Source organism: Phaenicophaeus curvirostris, chromosome 8 (genome assembly GCF_032191515.1).
Source record: "Phaenicophaeus curvirostris isolate KB17595 chromosome 8, BPBGC_Pcur_1.0, whole genome shotgun sequence".
Classification (NCBI taxonomy): Eukaryota; Metazoa; Chordata; class Aves; order Cuculiformes; family Cuculidae; genus Phaenicophaeus; species Phaenicophaeus curvirostris.
In genome coordinates this window covers 960,288-980,635 of record NC_091399.1, presented here as the reverse complement: position 1 = coordinate 980,635, position 20,348 = coordinate 960,288, and the positions used below count along the sequence as shown (strand labels likewise).

Sequence of the window (20,348 nt, the reverse complement as noted above, 5' to 3'; positions counted from 1 at the left end):
GAATGCTGTGAGAAACTGTGTCAAAGGCTTTGCTGAAGTCCAGGAAGACCACATCCACAGCCTTTCCCTCATCCAGCAGCCGAGTCACTTTGTCATAAAAGGCGATCAGGTTAGTCTGGCAAGACCTGCCTTTTGTGAACCCACGTTGACTGGGCCTGATCACCCGGTTCTCTTGCATGTGCTTCATGATAGCACCCAAGATCACCTGCTCCATGACCTTCCCTGGCACTGAGGTCAGACTGACAGGCCTGTAGTTTCCTGGATCCTCCCTGCGGCCCTTCTTGTAGATGGGCACAACATCAGCCAGCCTCCAGTCCAGTGGAATTTCCCCAGTCTTCCAGGACTGTTGGAAGATGATGGAAAGGGGTTTGGCCAGCACATCCGCCAGCTCCTTCAGTACCCTAGGGTGAATCCCATCCGGCCCCATAGACTTGTGGGTGTCTAGTTGGGCTAGCAAGGCTCTGACCACCTCCTCTTGGATCACGGGAGCCTCATTATGCTCCCCTAGCTCCTGGGTTTGTACACAGACGGAACGACCCTCCTTACAACTAAAGACTGAGGCAAAGAAGGCATTAAGTACCTCAGCCTTTTCCTCATCCCCTGTCACTGTTGTTCCTTCTGTGTCATATCTTATCAGCCACTCTTGAACGTACATCACAGTTCCTTTGTGTCTTCAGAATCCTCTGGTGCTCTTTATCTCCTTCCTCATTGTGTCCTCTTGGTGAGCTCAGGTCTGTCCTTTGTTCTTACTGGGGCCTTGTTTCAACAACTAAACAAGCTTAACTCCTGTTACAATCACATTCTTTTCTCGTGCAAGCTGTCCAAGATTTAATTCTTATTATTCATAGAATCCTGGAATAGTTTGGGTTGGAAGGGACCTTAGAAATCATCCAGTTCCACCCTCCTGCCATGGGCAGGGACACCTCCCACTGGGTCAGGGTGCTCAGAGCCCCATCCAGCCTGGCCTTGAACACCTCCAGGGATGGGGCAGCCACAGCTTCCCTGGGAACCTGTGCCAGGGCCTCCCACCCTCACAGTGAAGAAATTCCTCCTTATGCCTAGTCCAGATCTGCCTCTCTCCAGTTTATACCCATTGCCTCCTGTCCTATCACTACAAGTTCTTATTGTTCTTAATGATTTCTTCCTTCCTTCTCTCCTCTTCCTCCCCCACCCCTCTCCTCGCTCCCCGCGCCCATTTCGGGGCCGCAGCGGCAAATGGCGGCGGGGCGGGGCGGGGCCGAGGCGGGGCGGGACGCGGCGGGGATGGCGGCGCGGAGAGCGCGGGCTGCGGACCCCCGCGCGGGGTTCCGTGCGGCGGAGCCGGGTCCCGCCGTGCCGCAGGGGCTGCTCCGGGCGGCTCGGAAGAGCGGGCAGCTCAACCTGTCGGGCCGCGGGCTCGGCGAGGGTGAGCGCGGGGCGGCGGGGGCAGAGCCCGCGGGGGGTTCGGCTGCGGGTGGCGGGTTCCTGGGAAAGCATCTCTAGAAGGGCGGCGTGGTTAGGGCTGGGGGAACCTTTAGGATCATCCAGGTGACTGTGCGCCACGTTGGGAATTGGCTGCGACCGCCGGAAGCCTTCATAGAATCACAGAATGGTTTGGGTTGGAAGGGAGCTTAAAGATCATCTAATTCCAGCCCCCCTGCCATGGGCAGGGCCACTTCCCACAGCCCAGGCTCCCCAAGGCCCGTCCAACCTGGCCTTGAACACCCCCAGGGATGGGGCAGCCACAGCTTCCCTGGGCAGCTTCTCCCAGCGCCTCACCACCCTCATGGTGAAGAAATTCCTCCTTGTGTCTAGGAGTCAATTTGATGTGTGTCTGTGTTTGTAGTGCCTCAACACATATGGCGGATAAATTTGGATACTCCAGAGGAAGCTCATCAGAACCTCTCCTTCGGTGCTGCCGATCGCTGGTGGGAGCAAACGGATCTGACCAAGCTGCTACTGGCCTCCAACAAGCTGCAGAGTCTGTCAGAGGACATCAGGCTGCTGCCAGCGCTCACCGTCCTGGATGTAAGGACAGCGAGACCCTTTGGCAGTGCCTGAGGGGCTGGGAAAACGGGGTCTTGGATCTTTGTTTCTCATTTCCCTGCAGTGGTGGGATCCTCAGGATAAAGAAAAGATTGTTATAGATCATTCCCTTCCAACCCAAACTATTTCTAAGATTCTATGATTCTGATAATGGTTGGACTCGATGATCCGGTGGGTCTTTTCCAACCTGGTGTTTTTATGATTCTACGATAATCTATCAGTTTACAGGCTGGTAGTGGGTACTGTTCTGTAGAAGGATCTTGGAAGCTCCTGCACTCCCCTCCACTCCCTTTCATAGCAAATCTCTTAGCTATGTCAATCACTTCATTGTCAGTTAACGAGAATTTTGCAGGTTGGCAGTTGTGGTACCTCGCTTTGAGGTGCATATGTAGCTGCTACTTATGTACAGAATTATTCTATGTATTAGAATGATAGAATAGTTTGGGTTGGAAGGGACCTTAAAGATGATCTTTTTCCAACTCCCTGCGATGGACAGGGACACATGCCACTAGCTCAGGCTGCCCAAGGCTCCATCCAGTCTGGCGTTGAACACCTCCAGTGATGGGCCACCCACAACTTCCCTGGGCAACCTGTGCCAGTGCCTCACCGCTCTCATAGTGAAGAAATTTCTTCTTATGTCTAATCTAAGTAGGTTATGTTATAGGTTAAAGTTATAGTTAGTTAGCTTATAGTTATAATAGGTTAGGTTGTAGTCTAAATGGGTTAGGTTATCTTGATTGGTTTGTGGGGTAGGACAAAAAAGCTTGCAAGTTAAAAATTAGTAACTGTCTTCTAAAACCTTTATTTTGCAGGTGCATGATAATCAACTGACATCACTTCCTTCTGCGTTAGGACAATTGGAAAACCTTCAGAAACTTGATGTCAGGTAAGTGTGCGTTACAAATCTGGAATGTGAGCCATAGTGCAGTGACTTTCATGGTGTGCATAAGAGATTGCAGTCTATCAAATTTTCTTTCAGAATGTTAATGTGAGATTTCTAACTAAAGAATATTAGTATCTTGAGAGTCATAAGTTTTGGATCAAAATTGGTGCTTTTAGGCTTGTTAGAATTATTTTCACAAAGTCACAGTCCCACTTAGAAGGTGAAAAAAGTGATATTTTGAATCACACAAAAGCAGTAGCTACATCCATGTGCCTCCATCTGGCAGTTTTGTTTTTGAGGAATAGAAGTGCTTCTTGCGGTGAATAATATACAGTGGAAACAATTATATAGTTCTTGTTCATGCTGGAAAGTTGATGTTCTGCTGTTTACTGGAGTAATTTGGTAAAGTTGTGCACAAGGGAAAAGAGGGTGTGCTTCCCCTGTGGGTGTGAACCACCTGGAACACAAGAATGTAAGATCCACCTGCAATACTGTAATTTTAGAGGAGGTTTAAAAGTAGTCTGGAACAAACACACACATAATTTCTCCCAGGAAACAAATTCATTGTAGAGGGCTCTAACAGTTCTAGGAGACAGATTTTCCTTAAAGTTACCAGTATCCTGAACAGCAAGCATAGGAGCATGTTGCAACATGAGAACATTTTGCAGGAACTTGTCTCGCTGCAGGCATAATTAATAGTCTGTGCCAGCACGGAATATCCTGTGTGTCTGGTGCTTAATTGTACTTGTTTTAAGGTTGGAAGAGTTGGTGTTTTGGCAGGCCATGTGTGGCCAGGATAATCTGGCTGGTACAAGTGGTGTAGCTCTAGTTCAGGTCTCATCGCATGTAGCAGAAGTATGCTGGATGTAGTGATGTTCTTAAAACTACTTAGTAATTGCTTTTTCCCTTTTTGTTCCTTGTCTCAATACCAGCCACAACAAACTGATAAGTATCCCAGAAGAGCTGCTGCAGTTGTCATGTTTGAAGAGCCTTCTTCTTCAGCACAATGAGCTGAGTCACTTACCGGATGGATTTGGGCAGCTTGTCGCTTTAGAAGAATTAGTAAGTTAGAACATTTTGAAAAATATGTAATTGTGCAGAAAGGCTGATTTACTTATGTTTTGCTACAGCTGATTAAGAAAAAAAAAACCATAGCTGAGATGGAAAAAGTTTGTGAATATTCTCATAACTGCAGGTTGGCAGTTATTACATGATGGCCCTTTTTTTCGTTGAAACCAAGGTTTGCCAAATAGTTTAAGAGACAAACAAATCCCTTGTGGTCTGTCGGTCTTAGGAGACTTGTTTCTTCTATTCACATTTCTACCAGGGAGATTCTGAAGATGTCAGCGATCTAATTTTAATGTTCTGCCAGTAATTAAATTTGCAGTAGCAATACTCGTGGGATATTTTAAACATCTCTGTTACTAACCTCTCTCTCTCTTTTTAATATTCAGGATCTGTCCAACAACCGTCTCACAGACATTCCAACAAGTTTTGCTTTGCTCATTAACTTAGTGCGACTCAATTTGGCTTGCAATCAACTCAAGAACCTGCCTGCAGATATCAGCGCGATGAAAAGTAAATTAGTTTCTTCAGATTGTTAACTGCCATACATCCAGTTCCGTAGTTATGTTCAGAAATACAGTGGATATTATTCAGGATTTTTAAAATGTATTCCCAAAGAGTTAATGTGTTAAGAGTTAATGTGTCTCAAGAATGTTAGTTCAACGTTATTTAAAAAAATGAGCTACAGCTACTATATATCAAACTTTAGTCCTCTTATGGTTCCTATTTTTTGACAAATGGGACATGGAATGATCAGAAAAGTGTAAGGATTAATATTGTTGTGCTTAGGAGTTATTAGCCCTAAGACTACAATAAGAAATTTGACATTCTTTTCTTTATTACGTATTTTGAGTGGAAAGTAAAGCATAAATGAAAGAGAGTTGAAATTATTGGAAAGAAGAACACATAAATTAAAGTGATAAAATTGACTTCTAATATTTGAATGTTAAATACCAAGCTGACCAGTGGTTGATATGAAGTGCATATTTGATAGCTGTGGCAGATTTGCAGAAACAGGCAGTCGACTGCCGTTTTTTATGAATGCTGTAGGCATTACCTGCAGGTCTTTCTAAGAGCTTGCAATGTAAGATCCTTTCTTGACAAGAGGCAGTATCTGGCAGTCGTTGGAAGCATTCCAGAGATGAGCAAATGAAAAGCAGATGCCTTGTTTTCAGAAGCGCTGATGATAACTGATGTGATTTCTTCCGAAATTATGATTTGTAAAATGTTGTTAGATTTATTATGAAAACCAGGATGTTTATCCTTCTGTAAAAAACAACTGTTATTTTCTCAAATTTTTCATTTGTCACTTGCTCCTTTCTATAGGTTTACGACAGCTGGATTGTACTAAAAACTACCTGGAAACTGTACCTCCCAAATTAGCCACTATGGCATCTTTGGAACAACTTTATCTGAGGAAGAATAAATTACGTTCCTTACCAGAATTTCCCTCATGCAAATTACTGAAGGTAAGGCTTGAAATGATTGGTATTCTGTAACTGCATTTGCTGTAAACTTTTAAAATAGTGACTGTTACTTTAAATGCTTTTTTTTTGTGAATTGCTGTGATCAAAAGTTTATAATTCTGTGTGTAGAACTTGATTTAATACATCTATATTGGTCAATCTTAAAGCTATTTGGAAGACAAATTTTCAGCCATAGTCTTCAGATTTGGGAAATAAAAAAATATTTACAAGAGGCATAACGGAAAAAACTAGATCTGCTATTACTTGCAATAGGTTTTTTTTTATCTCCAGGAACATTTTCTGGATAAATTTGCTTTGTTAACTATGTTTTTTTTCTGTAACTGCAGAAGAAGTATAGTGTGGTTTTTTTTTTTCCTTTTAGCATAGTCAGATCTTGGAAGTATTTTGCAGCCTTAATTCCCAGGCTGTTTATAATTAAAAGTCGCCTACCTCAGAACATCAGAAATTTGTTACTCAACTGGTAGAAAAATGACTGGACCAACCGAGTGCCTATATCACTGTGGTGATTCCAGTGACCAAATCCATCAAAGAATGCAAGTACCTTCTTAGCTCTGCATAACTGACTCAGCAGTTAAAATCCGAAGCTATTTCAGCATTTTCTGACAAAGTTCTCATTGGTGTGTGAAGTTCAGTGTCTTAGCGAAGCCAGCAGCATGTGTATGCTCTTTTTGGTTTGAAGAACCGCTCAGTTCTTCCCTTATAAGTGAAATATTTCCAGTAGGGATACGGAGAGCTGCCTTCTCAACTTCCTGTAACTTGGAATTAAAGAAACTTCTTGAGTAAAGAAGTCGTTGACAAGTTCTTGACAAAAGTGAAGCAATTTTATTCCTAACTTGGAGATGGAACTCAAAGCTGGGAGTTCTGTGATGGTTTCAAAAAGGCTAAGTTCAGACTCGTGTCTCTGGATCTTTAGAGGCTTTGATATTTCGTATGTAAATGAAAGGTCTGTATTGTCTCCGCATCATTGTATGTTTTTGACAGTGCCATGATTTAGGACATTACTAAATTATAAAGTAAACTTACTAGAGTAACGTAATCGTTTGTGATCTTTGTTTCTGTAGGAATTACATGCTGGTGAAAATCAGATCGAAATATTAAATGCAGAGAATCTGAAACATTTGAGTTCCCTCTCTGTATTGGAACTTAGAGACAACAAGATAAAATCAGTTCCTGATGAAATTACTCTGCTTCAGAAGCTGGAACGACTTGACCTCGCCAACAATGATATCAGTAGGTAATATTACAAACTGCACTTGTCTGTGATGAGGCATAGATAATGACATCTAATGACAACTAATTCTATGTCGATGTCTTTCACCTTGTAAAATGTAATTTAAAAATAACTCAGTCATAAAAGGAAGGAACCCTTTCTGGTTGTGTACATGCTATTTTCAAGCTGCCCTTAAATGTATTATATTCTATATCTTTTTATTTGAGCCTGACCTTCAGAATGCCAGGCCTTCTGACAAACCATTGCAAATTCTTTAGAGTTTGTTTTGAAGCTGATTTGAAATGAGTTGTTTCCACTTGCAGATTGCCTTACACAATGGGGAACCTTCCGCAGTTGAAATTCCTGTCATTAGAGGGAAATCCTTTGAGAACTATTCGAAGAGATCTTCTGCAGGTAAGTGCTACAGACAGTACATAAAGTTTGATTCTGTCACATATGTACGTTATCCACATTGTATAGCCAGAACATTAAAAAAATCAGAAAACAGCCAGGTTTCAAATCGCCTGTGCAACTGATCTCCTTTTTTTTTTGTGTGTGTTGTGACTTGAATACTCTTTGTTCTGGAGTCTAGTGTAGTGTATAAGAGCATGAGGACTGTGGACTAAAGGAGGCTGCTGCTTTGTAGGATCTGTGTCTGGTTTGATACAGAAGTAGTAGTATATATTGCAAATGGAGCAATGGACGTCTGGGAAACAAAGGTAGCTGTCTGCTGCCTAATGCTGGTGCAATCACAGCTTGTTGCAGTGCTAGATGAGTGCATCAAGCTTTCCCTAGATGTGCATGAATTTCTATTTTAAACTTCCTCCTTGCCTGAATTAAGGATCTAGGATTTCATTTCCAAAGCATGTTTGATGGCAGATGCCTTTTGAACAATGGCAGTATGATACACTATGTTTCCTTATAGATAACTCGCACCTCAGATCTGCACTCTCTCTGTTCATTGCCAGCAAAGTGAAGGCGAGAGTTGGACTTGAGAAAACAAGTACGTAGGCCAGTAGGGGCATGGACAGAACTGCTGGTGTAGAATTCCCTTTTATTTTTTCCCCAGCAGGTCCCTCCTTGGTTGTATATGTTTCTTCTTTCTGTGCTTTTGCCGTTGTTATAAAATAGAATAAATATTTCGAAAGCACTGGGATTCTCTAAAAAGGAGCAGTGCTGAAGACTCTCTGTTGAAATGAAATTCTGTACTATCTGTCAGAAGGGGGAAAATGTCCTCTCTCTCATTAAATGTGCATTGAACGCACAAAATTAATGAGCAGAGATTCAGTGGATAGAAGTCATACATGATCCTAGGGTTAAAAGGTTACTTAAAATGTACACACAAAGGAGTCTGAGTTAGGCCTTCCTGGCTGCTTTTTAGTTCTGGTATTCCCTAGCTTCTGGGATTTCTTGTCTTTCAAATACAAGAGCATAGATGTATGTGATTTGTGCATTACAGATTTGCAGCAAACGACAGGTACAAGGATTCCATTATGACATTTTATACTTACACTAACTTGATCTGTTACCAACACTGTAAATTCATACAACTTGAATTTTATATGCCTGTCTAGATGTTTTTATACTTGATTTAGAGGAGTAATTGATAAAGCTTGTAGGGTTCTCCAGACACTTGCTAGCACCAGCTGAATACTGAGATTAAGAGTTGGCAAGGATTAAGTATAGTCTAGCAGGCAGAGGTTCTTCCCTTGTCCATCCCTGCTCTGGCTGATCTTTTCCTGTTTCTCAGGCCTCTTATTCCAGTCCCAAACCCGTTCTTGTTTCCTGATGAATTTCTGTAAAATCATAGTCTCTCCTTCTTGAGTAACATATACTCTCCTGGCTGTTAAGCTTTGTGCTGCTGTCTACTTTCCTCTCCATCCAAGTCATGTGACTGTTGCTCAGCTTTCTGTTTGACCTTAGCCTTTCCCTTAAAAGTTCTTCCCTATTGGATTCACTTATCTTGCTCAGCTCAGCACATACCACGCTTAGCCATGCCTGCAATCGTTACTGGTCTCCTCTGGCCTCTCTTTCTCAGTCTTTTGTCTTCTGTTTCTTTCATTTCAGCAGGTTCCTTGTGAGAGTTCCTTCCTTTCCCACTTCCATATTTCCTTTATTCCCTCTGCACTCAGATCAACCAGTCTCTTTTTGTGTGTAGTACAGATGCCAGCTAGAACGAGAAATGTTAATTTATATTCAGTGCTATAGTTCCGTTCCTGGTTTTAAAGCACCATGAAGCAGCTTGTAAAATTATAAGGGAAACCTTGTTTTATCCTAAAAAATGAGCTAGATGAGATTATGCTGTATTACTTGTAGTTTATGCAGGTAGTTAATATGTTTGACTAGTAGAAGTTGCTCTGAGAGGATTGAAAGTCAAATCTTTGGAGAACTGAGCTGTTAAAAATCCATGCAAGTCATGTAAAAGGCAGTGTTTTTCCCAGAGTTTATAATTCTGTATGTAGAAAGTTACCAGGGCACTGAACAGTCAGCCTCATTGACCATTTTTAAAATGTCTTTTCCAAAGTGCAATTGTGCAAGACCTTTTTAAAGAGAACTTAAAGCTCCTTTGAACTTTTTTCCTTGCTCTTGGAATGCGCTAACCACTTCAGATAAAAAGCTAACAATGTGGAGCCTGAGGTGGTGATGCGGGATTGGAAATTTTCAGCTGGAATAAATAAATAGAAGTTTAAATAAGCAAGTTCATAAGCTGCTGTGAAGAGTCCTGTTCGATGGGAAGCGTGAAGTGGATTTCATAGTCGGCAGTGCTGTGGGCTCCACCTGTGTGACTGGAACGGTCGCTCTCCATTGTTGGAGTGCTCTGCGACTGCTGGCTGGTGAATGATTACTGACTGGTTGTTTTGTTTTGTTTTTTAAAGAAAGGCACCCAGGAACTTCTGAAATATCTAAGAAGCAAAATCCAAGGTAGGTTGCTCTATTGCATTGCATTTTGAAGAGAATCTTTCTAAAAAATTAAAATAAGTTAGAACCTGTGGAGGGTGGCTGTTTAAATCCAGGTTCCTTCAGTTATCCTGCAGTGATAAACAGTTTTCTTTACCTGACAAATTGTTCTTATATTTCAGTGCTGTTTCTTTTTCTTATTCTAGTAGATAATACTAGACAACAAACGTTCCTTACTGAAGGATGATCATTAAGAAAAATAATTAGAAGGATTTTTGCCCTGGCTCTCTATGTGTTTTGCATGAGGAATTCCAGTAGCTTTTTTATTTTTCCTCTGAACATCGTATGGGATTCTTCTTTTTAAGCTCCCATTTCTTTGTTGGCTTCGTCCCTGTACTGTGACCCAGAGGAGGTGAGGTTTTGCGAAGAGAGTATCTGTTACTCATCCATGTAATAACATGGGCAGTTCCCAGACAGTACATGCGCAAAAGAGTCTGCTGTAGTGTCTTGGTGATGCCATGAAATCTGCCTCATAGCTGACTAAGCATCTGAAAAGTTTTGGAGGAGAAAACAACTGATTATTTTAAACATGATTCTAATCCTGGCCAGCTAGAATTCACCTTGCTGTCATCTAATGGTCTTGATCCCGATAGTCCCTACAGAAATAACTAAAAAGTCATGCGGCGGAAAGTGAGATGAAATATTTCAAGGGGATTAGTGCTCTGCTTTTTGCAGAATCCTCTCTTGGATTCAAGGTTGTGCCTCTATGGATGAGAAAGCACCTGGATGATTCCATATCCCATTTCTCTAATGGACATGGGTCTTTGTCAAAATGAACTGATAGTATTAAAAAAGTGGACAAAAAGTTGCTAGTTGCTTCTGCTCCGTCCAGTCATTTTCAAGGTCAATACCTGGGGTTCTAATGCACTGAGGTATTTCAGCATTGTTCTTTTTGTTCTGTGTTTTCTCTACAAAACAGTGGAGGTGACAGTTTATTTATTATACAGGGATCAGGCTGTCAGGGTCTTTAAGTAACTTGCGTGCTAAGCTGATGAAATCCTTTCAAAACAGGACTTGAGTTTACCATCTTTAGAAACCTTCATCTTTCTTAAGGTTAAACATAAAGTGGTCAAAATGACTGAGTTCTCTGGTCATGTTAAATATAATATAGAAATTATTATGCTGCACTAAAATGGCAAAAATTGCTTAATTTCTTCCTTAGTTTAGAAGGGACCTAGGTAATACATGCAGGCAGCTTTTATTAAAAATGCTATGTGTGGATTTTCCTTCTTGTGAGATGGGTTTTCTCCTGTCTGCCAGGGGATGGCAGTCTTAATTAAATTACTGTGGCATAACTGCTTCAACAGGTCAGGTTCCATGCAGATCTGACATATTGTTGACTTGACAAAAACTAATTGGGTGCTGTGGCACGTACTCAGAAGCTTATCGGGTGAACTACAGTAGATAATATAATTGTGGATAGTGACATCAGCTAGTGTCTTGCATGTACAGCAATGCTTATAGTTTTACTCTGGCTGCTGTGGCATCTAAGTTGGAGCTAAAACACTACCAAACCTATTTCTGTAGAGGTTTAAACTGGGAAAAGGTTGTTTGTTTTTTTTTTCTTTTAGCTTGTTTTTGACCCTTTTGACCTTTCTTAATGAAAGAATAACTAGTTGCTGTTAGTAGACTTTTTTTCATTAATGCTGCTTAATTTTGGTAGAATTTTCTTTGATTTCTTTTAGTGGAAGCTGAGTTTATCATATGTTTGGACATGTAGCTGAGCTTCACCTTGCTTAGGAGTGGGTAGTTCCCTACGATGTGGTGCCACATCTTGGATACGCAGGACAATGCTTTTAAACTGCATCGCATAAACGTTCAGAGTCACCTTGCTAAGCCAATAGCTTTTTTGTGTGGATTGTAGATAGCAATTTAAGGAACTCCACAGAGAAGGGTATGGTGAAGGATTATAACTATTAATGTTTTAAGTAAAATTGTGATCAGATTTGCTGTTCTGGATATAGGTGTTGCAGGTTGCCATTGCTAGTCTGAATTCCCAGATTATCGTTTTTTCCAGCTCCCTTGGGAGACCGCTGCCTGACATCACAGGTAGCTACTGCCAGCATAACATCTCTGTTGTCTGCAGCCTGTGGTTTGTCTGACTCTGTTCATATGTTGTCTCTAGATGATGTCACTAGCCCAGGCGGAGAGCCTCCTGTGACAGCCATGACTCTTCCAAGCGAGTCAAGGGTTAACATGCACGCCATAACTTCATTAAAATTGTTGGAATATAGGTATGTCTTTTGAACTATTACCTGTTTCTACAGTTGTCAGAACAATTCCCTGGATTTCCCCCCCTCCTTTTTATTCTCCTTTTGTGATATGTACCCAACTGTATGCAAACCCTTCTGTGTCTGTACATTTTTCACTGTCATTTGTGTGCTCAGCAACAGGCAGATTTGGATTGCAGGGAGTTTTAATTATTTCCTTGTATTATCAAACATTCCACAATAACATTCCTTTTAACTCACTGAAGTGCTTAATGCCTTATGCTTTTAGTGCCTTTTAAACTGTTTTATTAATTTTCATTAAGTCTCAACTGTTGTAGTAGGTGAGTATCTCTTCAGTTATTTCTTAAGTGTAACCAACAATGACACTTGTTAGAATGGGAAAAGGGAGGAAAACTCTGTGTGCTGAGAACGGTTGGGTGAAGTGCGTGGTCCTGCCGAGAGCTGGAACGTGGGAAGAGCCTCGCTGTGGTGAGAGGGGCTGAGGTGGCTTCAGTCACAGAAATGTTCTAGAGCTCCAGATTGCTTAGTTCTGTGACCTACTGTGCTGGGGCTGATTTCTGAGCTCAATTGGGGAAATCTGTTGAATGCCCACCTTGTTGTACTTTCTTGCCCAATATGCAGCATTCACCTGTTTGTTGAGGTAGAGACAGCACTCAGCTCTTCCCTGCTTTTCTTGAGCGAGGTAACAGATCAAGGTACCGGTGTGAAGTTTTGTTGCCCTGGTGCTGTGTAACATGTGGTGCAGTGACTGGTAGCTTTCTGATGGACTTCAGATTGTAAATATTTCTATATTCTGCCACTCATCATCTAGAAGAAGGTGAAAACATCTCGTTAATAAATAGGAAGTGATTAACTTGTTCACATTACTCAGCTAAATGGTTTTCATTGTTTAGTGAGAAACAGGCAGCTGTGATTCCTGATGAAATGTTTGATGCAGTTGGAAGCCATCGTGTCGCCACTGTCAACTTCAGCAAAAACCAGCTGAATGAAGTTCCTCCAAGGTACTTTGCTAAAGATCATTCTCCATTTGTTGCTTTCCTTTCTACTTTTGTTTCTCAGCATCTTGGATTTTTCCTAACCGTGTATATTTATACCTTATGCTATGTATGTGTGTATAACACATGCTGAATAACGCACTTGCATTTCTTGTACAAGTAGCGTGCCAGTTGGTCCATTGATTACCACAAAGATGGCAGTAAAAAGAAGCTTGGCTGTATTTGATGGTCTTTTCACTACGTATTGTTTTTTCATCTTCCTTTGCTAAGCATTGTTGAAATAAATGAGAGGAGACTGATGGGACTTCTCATTATAATGAAGTGCTGTGCTTAACTACAGTGCTGTATTGTTTTCCCCACAAAGCGGTCTTTTTTCGATATGAAAATAATCTGTGTGCATTCACCCCTTCATTGGGTGATAGCTTTGTGGTGTAACTGTGGTTCTATTTAAAGTCAGTTTCTTCAGATACTGTAATTGTTTGTGGTGTTTTTAAGGGAGTCTGAACTATTTCCATGCCATTTTTCTTGCTAGGTTTTGTGTCCCATTACATAGCATTTGTTGTTACTGCACTTGTTACTTCACCTACAGTCCAGGGGAAGCTTTCTCTTGACTCTAATGGGAATAAATAGTCCTTTTGTGTGAGGAGGAAGGTTACTGCATCTCTTGTAGCCCAAGAAAACCCTGACAGATGATTTTTAATGGTACCACCACATGTGTGGGGGTAACCTATTTCCACACTTGGACCCAAGTGTGCTGGACATTTTAACCTTTAATACAGAACTTGAAGAAGTTAGTCTCTTTCTCATAGGAAAAAAAAAATCTCTTCCCAGCACAGTTTGTAGAAAGTTATTTTAGTGAGAGAATGCTTGTGCCTCCTGTGCTGTTTTGCTGTATCAGAGGCTGTTGCCTTCAGTGGGGAGGAAGTGTAGGTGTACGGCTGTTAGGTGCCAGAGAATTCAGTGGCAATCTGGAAAGGAGAAAAGAGTATTTTCTCATTTAATTATCTTTTGTTTTTAAGGCTGGACCAGAGCTTCTGTTGTAGGCATTCAACAACTGACTGTTTGGGCTTTTAAACATTTTACACCAAAGCCTCTGAATAGAACAACCTTTTGCACGAAGCAGCAAATGCTGTGTTTCCTGTAATTTGTAATAGCAGCTCAGTGGAACAGAAACAAAAGATAGACATAAAATAACAGTTTCTTTGTGGTTGTTTGACTGCTAAAGAACATGAATAGTATCTTTGTTAAGACATGGACAAGGCAGGAGACGGCAGTGATGGTCACTGGTGCTGTAGTTGCTGAAAGACCTCTTAATTGTGTTTAAGTGAGGAGGCTTTTGTAGTAAAATTTACTCTTCTAATCAGTGAGATACTTACTCTCCTAATAACTCCAGTAATATAATTCTCAGCTTTCTCTTTACATCAAGTGTAAGACTCCAGGATGGACAGCTTCACAGCTGAAGCTTACATTATCTTCAGTCCACAAAATTGCTTCTGAAATGTCAAGAAATGTTAAGTATCCTTGATTGTAGAATAAAGCAGGTTTTTATTCAGTAACTTAGAAAATGGAATGCAAACGTGAGCTCATGTAATAAAAGTATATTCGTATTGGGTTTCAGGATTGTGGAGCTGAAGGACTCAGTTTGTGATGTCAACCTTGGCTTCAATAGAATCTCATCCCTCTCCTCAGAGTTTTGCATGCTCCATAAATTGGCACATTTGGATATCAGGTTTGTGACGTGTGTTGGACTTCCTTTCTCGGTAACTTATTTTCATGCTTTTTTAAACCAGCCATCTGTTACAGTGGAATAGCAGTACTGAGGTAATGTTTAATTTCCCAAAATGCCTCCGTGACAGCTGAAGGACCAGCAGATCTAAATCAGTGAGCAGCCTAGATTAGTCATTGGTTAAGGAAAAACACAACAACCAAGTGGAGAAGTTCTGAGACTTGCTGTGATGAAAGGTTTTATCTCAGTCATAAAAGGTTCTCAGAGATGCTCAGTTGCTATCAGACCCCCCAAAACCTCAACCTTCCACACCAGAAAATACTGGAGGTTATCTGGGAAGTAGTGCAGTGAAGTTGCAAATCTTTTGCTGCCTGAAGCTGAAACTGAAGCTGTCTGTAAGTATTTTATTTGCAATAGATAGTTATTTGCTCTCATTTTACCTTCTCTAACCCCAGAAGAATGCTCATTGTGTTTGTTTAGATGTCAGGATTAGCTTGCTGGCATTTATTATCTTTGGTTTCTCACACAATGAAAAGCAGCAATGCACAGTTGAAGAGGCAGGTTTGTACTTTGGTTACCAGGATGCCAAAGGGACTGGAGCATCTCTCCCATGAGAGGCTGGGAGAGCTGGGGCTGCTCAGCATGGAAAAGAGCAGGCTCAGGGAATTCTCATCCATGTGAATGAACGCTTGCAGGGACAGTGCCGACAGGATGGAGCCGTGTTCTTCCAGGGGTGCCCAGTGTCATGACCAGAGGCCACAGATGCACATGGATACACAGGAAGGTCCCTCTGGGCATCAGCGAACACTTGTTCAGTGCAAAGGTGACTGAGTGCTGGCACAGGTTGCCCTGGAGGTGGTGGAGGCTCCATCCATAGAGATACCCAGAACCCAACCAGACGTAGTTCTGGCCCACCTGCTCTTGGGGAGTTGGACCAGATGAGCTCCAGAGATCCTGACTTGCCCCAGCCAGCCTGTGGTGTGGTGACATAGAGGGTGCTGATGGAGGAGTTATTGCAGAAATGGATGATGATGTGAGACTGATGAGGGAAGGAGGTTGAATATCTCAGTGATTAAGAATTTAGATCTACATCTGGGCATCTGTTAGTGAGTGGTCTTTATTTTCCTGTAACGACTCTTTGTGCCACACTCGGGACGTACTTTGTTTATCCTTAGAAACCCCTGTCATCTTGTGTTAAGGAATCTTCTGCCTGGCTTCCTATTGTGGGAAGCATGAGGGTAACAGGAGACATCAAAGAGTTCATTTTAGCGGTTGGAAACCAGGCTGAATGCATTTGGGAGAGGTTTAGAGTTATCCTGCTGATTCACTTTGGCACCAACACCTGGGCAGGTTCATTTGCTTTCCTCTGACAGGAGCTGAGTTGCCAAGCAAGTTTGTGGAGTTGTTGGATCCTTTGATTTCACTTGGGAATCTTTAGAGGACAGTCATTTAAATCTCCTGCTGGCAGAAAGGAAAATGCAAACCTGGCTTGCATCAGCAAGCGTCTGTACTTGAGCATGGTCTTGACCCATTTATGAAGCAATTAATTGGTTTAAGACAGCATTTCAGCACTGATAAATATGCATATTCTGTCTCTGTGGATTCTTAACTAAAACTTCACAGAAGTCAGTGATGATTGTTTGTCTTCATTTGATATGCAGAAACAATTTTTTGACAACTTTACCTGAAGAAATGGAGGCACTGACACAACTGCAAGTGATAAATCTTTCGTTTAACAGGTGAGAAACCATTCAGTTTTTTATGGTCTTTTTAATAAAATAATAAAATCTGGGCCAGATGCAATAAGATTTTCCTGTGATGTAAGAATGAGGAAGCACTTGATCAACTAGCTGTGAGCTTCAGACCCATGAACTGAACGTCCTCCTTCACACCACGGGTGGTGTAGTTGTGCTGAACAAGTTTTGGACAGAGGCAGTAGCCACTACTTAAAAAAGGATTAAACAGTCTTGTGAACAGTATATCATAACATGGTTACCAACAGGGCTACCCTTTGGCATCTGTAATAACAGCAATTCCGAGGAGTAGAAGTGCATGAGGGGAACAGGCAGCAGGAAGCAGCTGAGCGGAGTGTCTGATGAGCATTGACTGTTGCTGCCGTCACTCCCAGCAGAGACAGTGCGGGGCTGGAGCCCCAGCATTTCTTAAGCACAGAAGAGAACAACTGGCTGTTGTTCTCCATCATTACACCAGTGAGTCACAGTTGGGGTGATACGTGGTCTTGTCAAGGGAGTGGAGTTGGCCTGCAGTTGTTAGAGATGCTGGGCTGTCACTGGACACAACTTGTTCAGCTTTTTCATTGTATGCAGGGCTAAATAATGGATACTTTCTCCTTTCAGAGCAGCATGTTGGAATTAAGCTAAAGTGCTATCTGATCTTAAAGGCTGCTCAGGTTTTGAATGCCCTGTTTATGACTTTCAGTGATTTGCCGCCTTTTTCTCTTGAAGATTTAAAGCATTCCCCAGTGTCCTGTATCGCATTGTAACACTGGAGACTATCCTGCTCAGTAACAATCAAGTGGGATCCATAGACCCTCTGCAGCTGAAGAAGATGGAGAGGCTGGGAACACTGGACCTTCAGAACAATGACCTTCTCCAGGTGCCACCAGAACTCGGAAACTGTGAAAATCTGAGGTGTGTACTTTAACTAGTGACCTGGTCTATAAAGATTCAGTCTGACCAGGTCCTTTGGGGCACGTTTTGTCAGAGGAAGAGGTACTGACCAGCAGTGTATCTGCCTGTAGGTCTCAGTGCATTGAAAGTGCATCTCTCTCACCATTTGTAAAACCAGTGCAGTTTCCTCCATATTTTCTTCTTATAGCTGAGAATTGGGGGAGTTGTTTATGTTTTTTGAAATAATGGAAGGGGCATGTTGGTGTGAGTGAGTCTTGTGTTGGAGCCTGAGTCAGTTCCCCTGCCTGTCTGTCCAGGTGCTGGTGCACGGATAGACAGCCTTGGTGAGCCAGGTGGCTCACCACAGCACTGAGCTCCCTGCCTCCCTGTGTCACTCATGCTGCTGCTATAGAAGAGGCAGGATAACATTCTCTAAATAAGGTATAAAGAGGCAGGACTGTGAACATTCTTACATAATGCACCTCAGAAACAACAGTGATGTGTAAACAATCTGTCTTGTCAGAGACAACAGATCACTGGTCCCTCTGGTTTTCCCCAAAACAGACTCTCCCCAAGTGAAAACCTCCACAGAGATCTCTGTGTACCAAAGAGTAGTAGTCTGGCAGCTGGGCTAGGAAGCGGAGGTTTATGGTTTAACATAGTTTTCCCCTTTTATTGTGCCATTTCTGTATTTCAGGAGTTCTTTTACTCACTCTTCTTGCAGAGGCTGGCTGAGGAAGTAGGGTTTAAGTGTATTGCGTGTCTGCAGTAATACACCATCACTGGCTTATTAGCATAGGTTAAAATTCAGATGTCCCTAAAGAAGATGAGCTAGTGTGAACAAGGGAAGCAGAAATCAAAGTACTTTTAGAAGAATAGAGGAGGAAATGCTTACAAATTTCAGAATATTACAGAGTCTGTATGCAGTGTGTGAATGTGTTGGAACAAGGGAAAACCTTTATGCAAGTGGTTCAAAACCTCTCTGGTTTTCTAGGACACTTCTGTTGGAAGGGAATCCATTTCGCACTCCCCGGGCAGCAGTTCTGGCGAAAGGAACAGCTGCTGTGCTGGAGTACCTGAGAAGCCGGATTCCTACCTAACACAATAGTCTGTTTCCTTGCCAGACTCAGGAATCAAAGTATGAAGCATTATCCTCTCTGACCAAATGTTCTCCGGTTTCACTGCCTTCCTTCTCCTCTGTCAACTGTTGCTAACCTGGCCTGTATCGAAAAGCAATGCTGTTTGTAATGTGCATGTTATGGGAGAGCTCACCTGTGAAGCATTTTCACGTTTCAAGAGTGTTTTAAAGCATCACAGCATATGTTTACACTTCTTGTAATAATGACAGCAGTGGAAAGCTACTGTCAGTAGCAGTGACAATGTCTTTTCTACAGTTAAACTAATTTTTAAAAAGAATTATCAACATCAAAGCATTTGAGCCAAAGGCAGCAGTAAGCACTTCGGGGTTTTGTATGCTGGTTCATAATCTCCCATGAGGTATTCAGTCTCTCTTCACTGCTCCCTGAAAACACTGGCTGCTGGTCTGTGTGGGGGAAAGGCTTGAACCCCTGTGCTGTGGGGAGGTGTCAAGGCCACTGCACGAGATGGGCTGCAGACCATGCATGTGCCCCGCATAAAGTACCAGATGTGGATGCCAAAATAAATATTCCCTCTTGGAAGTTTGGCTTGGGTTTCTTTCATTGTGTGCTATAATTACATTTTCTAACCAGTAACATGGTTGTGGTTTGAACTAAATTAGAGTCAGTTCTCTGACTCTAACTCAGTCTTGTCTCAGTAACTTCATTTTTTGAAAGCTAATGGCATGTTTTTCAGGTAGTTTCTCTCTAGAAGTGATAACACAGGACATTGATATGCAGAAAGGCCAATGTTTATATTTATTGCTAGGGTAACCAAGGCCATCCTCAAGCCGGTGGAAAAAGGCCACAACTGCAGGGAGGCGCAGGCAGGGCAGGTGAACCCAAACTGACCAACAGAGTACTCCATCCCGTATATATCATACTTGCTATAAAACTGAGAGATCATGAGGGTCTCACCCTCTTCTGCAGTGGCTGACATCCAGTGAGAACTTTGTTGCTTCTGATCCCAGAGCCAGGCGTTCCTGAGGTCAGCTTCTTCCTAGCTGTGGAGCCATTCTCTTGTGTTTGCTCTACAGCATTTGTGATGATGTAGAGTCATTGAGGGGTGGAGGCACGATCTCATATATTTGTATAAATTTTATTACCTACTATTATTTACATCATCGTTATTATATTATTATTGTGTCCTTAAAGCTGTAGTTTTAGTTTCCAACCTGCAAGTCTTTTCCCTCATTTTCCTTTCCCTTGGGATGGAGAAAAGGGAACTGGGATCCAACTGCACTGTTTTAGCTGCCAAAATTAGCCTGGTCAGGGCAAAACTGTGACAAATATTTAGACACTTTTCATTCTTTAAACACACTTCCACATCCTGGAAGTGATACCTTCATTAATAATAGGAATGCATCATAGATATTAATTATATTAATATATAAAATGATATTAATGGGACTTTCAGGAAAGCTGGGGAGGGGCACTTTATCAGGGGTTGCAGTGGTAGGACAAGGGGTAATGGTTTCAAGCTGAAATAGGGAAAATGTAGATTAGATATTGGGAAGAAACTTACTAGAATGAGGGTGGTGAGGCACTGGCACAGGTTGTCCAGAGAAATTTTGGACGTCTCATCCCTGGAGGTGTTCAAGGCCAGGTTGAATGAGGCTTTGAGGAACCTGATCCAGTGTGAGGTGTCTTTCCCCGAGGCACGGGGGATGGAACTGGATGATCTTTAAGGTCCTTTCTAGCCCAAACCATTCTGTGATTCTATAAGAAAGGAAGGGCTACTTGCTGCTGCTCGCTGTTGTGGCCACAGATCTACTGCTGCTTTGTCAAACTACTCCAGGCCCATTAGTCAGAAATGGGGCTGAAGCAGAAGCTGGATGGGATTCCTGTGGGTCAGCTGTGGTAGTGGTTTGATTCTTAAATTGACCAGGTGCCCTCAGGACTGTGTTTCTGGAGGCATCATCTCTGTGCCTGGGCACAGTGCATCAGGTAGAGGGTTTGCCGCCAGGCATAATGCTCTGTTCCTTGGGCAGCATCACCTCTT

At 42.3% G+C, this 20,348-nt stretch overlaps 1 protein-coding gene across 1 annotated transcript; it reads left to right on the top strand.

The window, feature by feature from the left end:
• The first annotated feature begins 1,263 nt into the window (after positions 1 to 1,263).
• On the top strand, positions 1,264 to 18,928 carry LOC138723163 (leucine-rich repeat-containing protein 40). The gene is made up of 15 exons (XM_069862065.1): positions 1,264 to 1,405; positions 1,826 to 2,007; positions 2,838 to 2,911; positions 3,841 to 3,970; positions 4,363 to 4,486; positions 5,300 to 5,442; positions 6,522 to 6,694; positions 6,994 to 7,084; positions 9,547 to 9,592; positions 11,754 to 11,862; positions 12,753 to 12,860; positions 14,473 to 14,583; positions 16,242 to 16,319; positions 17,046 to 17,231; positions 18,205 to 18,928. Exons 1-15 carry the CDS (start codon positions 1,264 to 1,266, stop codon positions 18,308 to 18,310), a joined length of 1,803 nt encoding a protein of 600 aa, XP_069718166.1. The 3' UTR covers positions 18,311 to 18,928.
• The last annotated feature ends 1,420 nt before the right edge of the window (positions 18,929 to 20,348 follow it).

Excerpts from the sequence above, each read along its gene's own strand:
- LOC138723163 (XM_069862065.1), top strand. The coding sequence starts at position 1,264 with ATGGCGGCGCGGAGAGCGCGGGCTGCGGACCCCCGCGCGGGGTTCCGT. Across the intron at positions 7,085-9,546 it reads TTCGAAGAGATCTTCTGCAG|AAAGGCACCCAGGAACTTCT; the intron begins GTAAGTGCTACA and ends TGTTTTTTAAAG. Across the intron at positions 9,593-11,753 it reads TCTAAGAAGCAAAATCCAAG|ATGATGTCACTAGCCCAGGC; the intron begins GTAGGTTGCTCT and ends TGTTGTCTCTAG.